The 9,713-nt window shown below is 34.6% G+C and overlaps 1 protein-coding gene across 1 annotated transcript; it reads left to right on the top strand.

Moving 5' to 3' along the window:
- Nucleotides 1-8,257: 8,257 nt before the first annotated feature.
- On the top strand, nucleotides 8,258-9,277 carry LOC140525854 (DNA-directed RNA polymerase II subunit RPB4). Its single transcript, XM_072641614.1, has one exon. It carries the CDS (start codon nucleotides 8,272-8,274, stop codon nucleotides 8,698-8,700), a length of 429 nt encoding a protein of 142 aa, XP_072497715.1. The 5' UTR covers nucleotides 8,258-8,271; the 3' UTR covers nucleotides 8,701-9,277.
- The last annotated feature ends 436 nt before the right edge of the window (nucleotides 9,278-9,713 follow it).

Genomic DNA, 9,713 nt, shown 5'->3' with positions numbered 1-9,713 from the left:
GCACTTTGCATACAAAGATGAAAAATCATTTTTTTTCTCTTCCTTAAATCAGTTTATAACCAAGGGTGTAGGTAAAGAGGGCAAATATGCCATGCAAAAAACATAAATGTAATGCAGTGCATAACAAAATAAGAAAAAAGTTGAGAGCCAAAGAGTTATGAGGAAATGTGAGAAAATATTGGTATTTTCTTTGATAGTTGTGCTGGGGGTGACAAGAGAATAGAGAAGGATTCATAAAGATTAAGGACATGACCTTGACCTTGAAGGAAGAGTATTCCAATAGGAATATAAGAAGAGGGAGGCATCCAAAGCATAGGGATGGATAGCTCATTTAATTGCATGTTTAGGATAAAGTGGGAGAGAATTTAGAAACAAACACAACATTTAGTACAAAAAAGGGAATTTTGACACTTACAACTGGGATTTCATTTATTTATGCACCTATCCACATCTTGTAAACATATGGAATGGAGACTTAAAGTATTGTTATGAGTGAAAAATGCTTGATCCAGTCCATTTTCTGGTGATGAACCTCTCTGAACTTATGTGTTTCTATTCCCTGAGGAGACACTCCATCTATTAGAAAAAGAGTAACTTTAAGAATTTTCAGATCATAGTTGAAATAGAGACATATTCAACTCATACAGATAAAATGAGACATTTTCTTTATGCAAGAAACAACTTCAAAGAGCATAATTTCTGGCAGCAGAGAATGAATCTGATTATGAACTCAAAATATGGTCCTGACATTCAAAAATTAAACTACAGAAATGTCTCCCTGAAGAAAGGACTCTTTTTACTTCTAGCACTGCAGTACTAGAGTTGTGCATTGTTTTGTCACACATATTACTCATGTATGTACCTAAAAGCCATCGTGTTTAAGCTGTACCTACTCTTCCCTATTGATACTGTATGTTTTTGTGGGAAAGTGGTCCCACATTCTTAGAGGAAGGATTTTTTAAAACTACTGTTTTTACTATCATATCTCAATGCCTTTTCTAAGAACTAACTGTCTCCACTAACTGCTTGTCAGATGAGAAGAAGACCACTGGGGAAAATGAGATGCAGTTTTAGGAACCTGGACCCACAGGATAAACTAGACTAGAGTACAACACTATCCATAATAAAATAATGATTGACTCAGTTTAAGATGATTAGGTCTGCAAATCAGCAAGCTAGTCTATTAGTTAAAATTACCTTTATTGACTACTAGTCATTGAGCAACAAGAACAAAAAAATAAAATTTTTGAGGAAACCAAAGAAATACAATAAATCATTGAAGTTTCAATGGATGTGCTTTGTTATTTAAGGGATTTAAACCTACACTGAAAATATTAATTTATGAATATTATGGGTAGAATTTACAAGTTTGACTGAGGAAAAAATATATAGAGTAATTACTGTGGTCTTGACCCACATTTAAAAAATATAAATGTTTATTGATCTTTCATTTTTATATCCCCCAAATTTCTCCCAGTATCTTCTATTTTGGACAAATTAAACAGAAAGATAAACAGAAGGGGAAACATGAAATTGAACAAATGAATGCAGAAAATCGAGCTAAAAGATTTAGGGCATCTTCTAAATGGGACTACTAAAGAACATATGTATTTCTTCATACCACATAGAATTTTTTCAAAAGTAAGTTCATTTATTAAGGCACAGAAATTGTACACATAAATGTTAAGAAGTAGACATATCCTTTACAAACAATTTCATAATGAAAATAATAATCAATTCAGGTGGCACAAAACAAGACATATGCCAAAATGAAGACTTTACAGTGAGATTCTAAGTAAAAGACAGGTCAAAGAAGAAATCATAGAAACAATAATTGTGTCAAGGAAAATTATAATTATTAAATAACATACCAAATTTCTGACATACAGCAATGCCTTCTTCAGGGGAAATGTTTTATTTCCAAATATACATATTAATAATAAATAAGGAAGGGGTTAAAGGACAACACAAATTTACAAATTAGAAAGTTAACAAATAAGCAAATCCAAAATAAACACAAAATAGGAGATTAACAACTGAAGTAGAATAGATATATCAGAAACAAAAAAGACTAGAGAAATGATAAATAAATCTACAAGCTGGTCCTTTGAAAAGACTAACAACAATGATAAATCTTTAGCCAAGCTGATTAAAAGATAATAAAGACATCCTGATATCAAGTGGACAAGTACTCACAACAAAATAAAAATAGTAATATCACAACCTACTAGACATGATTAATAAAACTGAGAATATTAAAGAGAAGAATACCTTCAAAAATATTACATGCAAATTAGCAAAGAATAGAGAGATCTTATATAACCCAGCAGAACAAAATGAAATAGAGGTAGCTGTAAAGGAACTATCAACAACAACAAAAAAAACTGTCTGGTTGCTTTTAAAGCATTCTTTTCCTCATTGGCCTTTTGGACCTCTTTTATCATTTGAGTTAGTCTATTTTTAAGGGTGTTATTTGCTGCAGCAATTTTTTGAATTTCTTTTAGCAAGTTGTTAACTCACTTTTCATGATTTACTTGCATTGCTCTCATTTCTCTTCCCAATTTTTCTTCCACCTCTCTTACTTAATTTTCAAAATCCTTTTTGAACTCTTCCATGGCCTGAGACCATTGCATATTTATTTTGGAGGTTTTGGATGCAGAAGCCTTGACTTTTATTTCTTCCTCCAATGATATGCATTGTTCTTCCTCATCTGAAAGGATGGAAGAAAATATATGTTCACCAAGAAAGTAACCTTCTATAGTCTTATTTTTTCCCCTTTTCAGGACATTTTTTTTTCCAGCCAGTTACTTGACTTTTGAGTCCTTAGTCAAGAGGAGGATATACTTTAGGGACCTATATGTTCTCAGTTCCCCTAAGGTGGCACAATCAAGAGAGAAGAGTTTACTCCTCTCCTGTTCTGTGCTCTGGTCTGGGAGCTACCTCAAGCTTTTCTGCCCAGAATCTGGGAGTAGAATTCCTTGTCCAGAGCCTCTACCAGCTCTACCACATCAGTACTCTTCCTTACCCCAGCACTGCCTCTCAGGGCTGAGACCCAGATTAGTGGCTCAATACCCCCAGTGTCTTTAGGCTGAGGGCTCCAAAAGTGAATGCTGCTGCAGTGGCTGCTGCTGGCAGTGCCACACTGCATTCCTTTTGCACTTTGGTGAAAGAGCTTTCTCACTATCCTTTGAAGCTGCCTTTGGTGTTTATGGATTGAGCAATCTGGGAACTACAGCTGCTGCCTGGGATTCCTTCTCCTGAAGCCTTCTCTGGCCCAGTCCCTGATGCACATGACCAAGGCTAGGCTGTGCTCTGCTCTGTACCTGGTGTGATAGACCTTTCCTGTCAGCCTTCCAGGCTGTCTTGGGCTGGAAATTTCTTTCATTGTGTCGTTTTGTGTCTTCTACTGCTCTATAATTTGTTTAGAGTCATTTTTACAGGTATTTTATGGGCTATGGGGGAAAACTCTTACAGGTCTGTCCTTCTACTCTACCATCTTGGCTCTGCTCCCAAAACTGTCTGATCTTGATGGATTCATGAGAGAATTATATTAAACGCATAAATAGCAATTAAATATCAATAAATTATTCCAGGAAACTGAGAAATGCCCTACCAGATTTTATTTTGTGAGACAAATATAGTTCAGCACCTAAAAAAGGAAAGAAAAAAACAAAGGACACATGTATATCAATATCGTTTATAACTATTGATGTTAAAAATTTCAGTAAAATCTTATCAGAATATAACAAATAATCGAAAAAAATCATTCATTATAACCATGTTGGATTTACTTCAATAAAGCAAGGTTGTATCAACATTAGAAATATAAGCAACATAACTGAGCACACTGAAAACATAAATAGCATAAAACCACTGGATTCCTTCAACAAATACACTAAATATCTCTGATAAAGGACAACACTCATTTATAATAAAACTCTACAAAGTATAAGCAGAGAAAGACATTTATGACACCTTAAAACACATAAACCAAAAACAAACAATACATGGAATGGAAATATACTACAAACTTTTCTACTAAATGCAATAGTAAAACAATAATACCTACTGTCATCTCAATAGATGCAGAAAAACTTTTGACAAAATACATCACCCATTCATTCCTATTGAAAACAGTGGAGAGCATAGGAATAAATGGAGCCTTCCTTAAAATAATAAGCACTATCTACCTAAACCCATCAACAAGCATTATATGGAATGGGAATAAGCTCAGGAGTGAAACAAGGATGTCCATTATCACCACTGTTATTCAATATGCTACTAGAAATGTTATCTTTAGCAAAAAGAGTAGAAAAAGAAACTGAAGGAATTAGAAATGGCAACGAAAAAACCAAGTTATCACTCTTTGCAGACAATATGATGATATGCTTAAAGAATCCTAAAGAATCAAGTAAAAAAAATACTTGAAATAATAGACAACTTTAACAAACTTACAGAATACAAAATAAACCCACATACATCATTTGCATTTCTATATACTGCTAACAAAGTCTAGCAGCAAGAGATAGAAAGAGAAATTCTGTTCAAAGTTACTGTAGACACTGTGAAATATTTGGAAGTCTCCCTGACAAAACAAACCCAGGGACTATGTGAACACAGTTACAAAACACTTTTCACACAAATGAAAGTCAGATCTAAATATCTGAAAAAATATCAGTTACTTGTGGGCAGATGGAGCTAATGTCATAAAAATGATAATTTTACCTTAATTCATTTGTTTATTCAGTGCCATACCAATCAAACTACCAAAAATTATAGAGCTAGAAAAATAATACAAAAATTTAATAAAAAGAAAAACTAGGGAAGGTGGCCTAACCATACATAGATCTTGAATTTTATTATAAACAGCCATCTTCAAAACCACTGAGTACTGGCTACGAAATAGAGGGGTAGATCAGTGGAATAGGTTAGGTACACAAGACAGAGCAATCAATGACTATAGCAATCTACTGTTTGATAAATCCAAGACCCACAGTTTCTGGCATAAGAACTTAGTGTTTAAGAAAAATTGCTGGGAAAATTGTAAAGTAGTGTAACATAAACTGGGCATAAACTATTGTTTGACCCCGAACTATTGTCTGAAGCCCAAACTGGTACATGGTCTAGGAATAAAGGCTGATACTATAAACAAACTAAGGGAGTAAGGCATAGATTATTTCTTAGAACTGTGGAGAATGCAGGTATGTATGACCAAACAAGAGATACAGAACATTATGAAATGAAAAATAGATAACTTTAATTGCATTAAATTGAAAAGTTTTTGCACGAAGTCAATACAACCAAGATTAGGAGGGAAGCAGAAAACTGGGAAAGGATTTTTACAACTAGTATCTGTGATAAAGGCCTCATTTCTAAAATATATAGAGAATTGAGTCAAATTTACAAAAACACAAGCCATTCCCAAACTGATAAATGGTCAAAGGATCAGAAGAAGCAGTTTTCAGAGGAAGAAATTAAAGCTATGAATATATGTTATCTATATATTCATATAGGCATATGAAAAAATACTCTAAATCACTATTGATTAGAGAGATGCAAATCAAAACATCTCTGAAGTATTACATCACATCTATCAGATTGACTAACATGATAAAACAGGAAGATGATAAATGTTGGAGAAGATGTGGAAGAGATGGAACACTAATTCATTGTTGTTGGATCTGTGAGTTGATCCCACCATTCTGGAGAACACTTTGGAATTATACCCAAAGGACTATAAAAATATTTACCCTTTGACCCTGCAATACCACTTCTAGTCTACCGGAGTCATGCCAGGAGATGAAATCACTTCCATCTGAACTGTCTTAGGAAGATTCTGAGGATCACCTGGCAGTATAAGGTATGAGACACTGAGCCTTGCTTGAGCTTAACTGCCAAGTATTCAAACATGCTTCAGAGAGCACAACTCCAATGGGCTGGCTAGATTTATTTGAATGTAAAATGTATGTTTGCCAAAAAGATTATTTTATGGAGAACTTGCATGGAGCAGTTGGTCACATTGTGACCAGAAGAAATGATACAAGGACACTCTTAATGTCTCTCTCATGAACTTTGGATTTGACTGTGTAACATGGGAGACACTGGCACAGGACTGCTCAGAATGGTGTGCCCACATAAGGAAAGGTTCTGTGCTCTTTGTGCAAAGCAGAATTGAGACAGCACAAAGTAAACGTAGGATGCACAAATTTGGAGTAACCACCCCAAATATTCACACTGACTATCTGTGCCCAACTTGTGCTAAAGTATTCCAAGCTTGTATTGGTCTGATCAGCCCCAGTTGGACACACTGAAATTTCACTTTACAATGGTGATGTCATTTTGGTCCTCTTTGAAGATTAAGGACAACAACCAACCAACCAACCAACCAATCTCTTCTATGGCTGTATTCTAAAGAGATCATAGAATTGGGAAAAGGACATATATCTATCTATCTATCTATATATATATATATAGATATATATATAGATATAGATATAATCTATATATATATATATATATATATATAGATTATATCTATATCTATATCTATATATATACATAGCTGCTCTTTTTGTGGTGACCAAGAATTGGAAATTGAGGAGATGCCCATCAATTAGGGAATGGTTGAACAAGTTATGGTATATGAATATAATGGACTGCTATAATGCTATAAGAAATTATGGGCAGGCAGATTTCACAAAATCCTGGGAAAGACTTACATGAACTGATGCTAAGTGAAATGAGCAAAACCAGGGGAATATTGTATACAGTTACAGCCTCATTGTGTGATGATTAACTTTAATAGACTTGGCTCTTCTCAGCATTACAAGCTTCTAAGACAACTCCAAGAGGCTCATGATGGAAAATGCTATCCACATTCATAGAAATAAGATAGAAGTATACTATTTTCTCTCTTTTTATTTTGTTTCTTTTTTCTCATAGTTCATTTCATTGATTATAATTCTTCTTTGCAGCATGACTAATGTGAAAATATTTTTAATGTGAATGTGTATGTTGAGCCAATATCAGATTGAAAATCATCTTGGGGAGGGAGGAGAGAATGGAAGGAGAGAAAATTTGGAACTCAGAATCTTGTCAGACTGAATATTGTAAAATAAAAATTAATAATAAAGAAAGCTTATGGTAGTAAATGCTGAAAACAAAAATTCGATAAATTAATTGGAAAACAATCATAAAATACTGGCATGGCTCCAAAAAAGAGATATGAGAAGATGCCCTTTCCTGCTTCTATGAAGAGGTAGGGAATTCATGGATATGGAATATAATATATATTTCAAACTTTTTAAAAATATATTGATTGGTTTTACTGATGTTTTTCTTCTTTCTCTTCATAAAATATTTGTTCGATGGGTAAGTTCTATGGGAATTTGCTGGAAGGAGATACCAAAAGATATTTTAGTAATGTAAAATCAAAATCTACCAGAAAATTGTACTATAAAAGTTGGCATGTTGCCTTTGAGACAATTAAAGCTTGCAAAAAAGGAAGTGACAATTGTAGATCATTATTTGAATTGACAAGGTTTTAGTGTATCTTATTATCCACTGACTATGGAAGCTCTTGGAAGCAAGCATATTTGTAATGAGCCTATTTATTACCATGTTGATTTTGGGTTTGAATGTTCTCAAATGATGGTTTGCTATATCATAGATGAAACAGAAATATTTTGTTGAATTATCTCACTAATGTAAAGCTATTTGATAAGTGTATTAATGATAAAAAGACTCAATGTATGATTTACTTTACTGAGGAGTCAAGTAATTGATATTTGAAATAAAATAAAGATCATATTGTTATTTACTTGGATTTTTAGTTATCATTTCTGCTTATACTGTTGATACAGCTATGTTCAATTTTCAAGAATATTATTCCTAGCCATCTCTATGGTGGGAGATGGAAGGAGGGAAGAAAAAAAGAAATTTACCTGATAATTTTTTTTGCATATTTGAAAGGAGTAGCAAGTTGTGCATAGTATATTTGCAGTTTCATGTGTCATCATCTTTTTGTTGTACTATGCTATGAAAATGCTTTTTTTATTCCATAAAATAAAATAAGAATATTATGTCTTTTTCAAGTGATTCATTTAAAATAAATAATGATTAGTGCCATGGTATTTGCAATATTTTATCTGCAAATCCACTTATATAGTATTGTGAATCTAGAAATTACTTATTGTTTTTTTACACAGTATATTGTTTTCCTTAACATTCACTGAAATAAATGCATTGTATAGGGCGCGGAGCTGGAGCGTGATGGCGGCCGGAGGCAGCGACCCTCGCGCCGGAGATGTGGAGGAAGACGCTTCGCAGCTCGTCTTCCCCAAAGAGTTTGAAACAGCCGAGACGCTCCTGAATTCGGAAGTGCACATGCTTCTGGAGCACCGAAAGCAGCAGAACGAGAGCGCCGAGGACGAGCAGGAGCTTTCGGAGGTGTTCATGAAGACTCTGAATTACACGGCCCGCTTCAGTCGCTTTAAGAACCGGGAGACCATCGCTAGCGTTCGGAGTTTGTTACTCCAGAAAAAGCTCCATAAGTTTGAGTTGGCCTGTTTAGCAAACCTTTGTCCTGAGACAGCAGAAGAGGCTAAGGCTCTGATTCCAAGCCTGGAGGGTCGATTTGAAGATGAGGAATTGCAACAGATTCTTGATGATATTCAGACCAAGAGGAGCTTCCAGTATTAATAATAGGAACCCAGCCCTTCAGTGAAGACAGAGGGGACATTTCCCAAAATTCTTCTGCAACTGAGAACTCGGACTCCCTCCAGAGACTGTACTGAAATGTAGTCACAAAAGTTGGTCAAGCCTCCTGTGGACAAGGCAATGCAGTGTTGCATCAACAAGTAATTCAGACTTGTGAACAGTTGTGATTCTGATTGACTCTGAATATTTGAGATGCGGCTAAGGCCAGGAATGTCATCTACTCTTAACAGGGCTTTGGGGTGATTTCCTTTAATGAAGGGTTTTCAGATGAGGTAGTGGACCAGTACCTAAATGCTTGCATCATCCTCTCCGTCCCTTCTCTTAGAAGGAATTGCTTAAGGGGAAAGAATGAGGTGGGAGAATTTAGCCAGTAAATGAATATGTCATGTTATTGACTACCTCATATCACTGAATTTGGCACTTCATTTATATTCACGTTTCTGGTTTGAATTTCAAGCTATGGTGAAATATTATTGACCCAGATTAGAGTATGTAAAAAGTCTCATATAAATGATGGAAGGAAAAATCAAAGTGAACCTAAAAAAAAAAAAAAAATAAATGCATTGTATATTTTAAACAAAAAAAAAAATCATGACAGATTTTTAGCAAGATGTTGGAGAGAATAATTGCTTCTCTGAAAAAGTCCTATCTCCAAACAGCTAACTTCAAAGAGACATATCCCAAATATAATCATTAAATTACAAAAAGAAAAGAAATGAATCACTATACAATATTAAGACTTCTAAAATAGCAGAAGATTGCATGGAAGATCTCATTCTGTCTATTAGTTCCTAATCCACAACTGACCACAGTGGGCTGGCATTTAGGGCTTTGACCTATGGCTGTTTTTAGCCTGCTCTCTCTCAGCAATGAACCAGTAGGACCCTAATCCACACCCTATTGTTTTAGAAGAGCACTGAACTCATTCAGTCCATAACAGAGAAATTAATTTTGCAGGGTAGAAGGGATACTTGGTACTACAAAGCTTATGAAAA

Source organism: Notamacropus eugenii, chromosome 1 (assembly GCF_028372415.1).
Source record: "Notamacropus eugenii isolate mMacEug1 chromosome 1, mMacEug1.pri_v2, whole genome shotgun sequence".
In the NCBI taxonomy this organism is placed as follows: Eukaryota; Metazoa; Chordata; class Mammalia; order Diprotodontia; family Macropodidae; genus Notamacropus; species Notamacropus eugenii.
Note: the sequence above shows the minus strand (reverse complement) of the source record. Positions and strands in the feature narration are given on the sequence as shown.

What these genes read in the sequence shown, in the direction of transcription:
- LOC140525854 (XM_072641614.1), top strand. Translation starts at nt 8,272, where the DNA reads ATGGCGGCCGGAGGCAGCGACCCTCGCGCCGGAGATGTGGAGGAAGAC.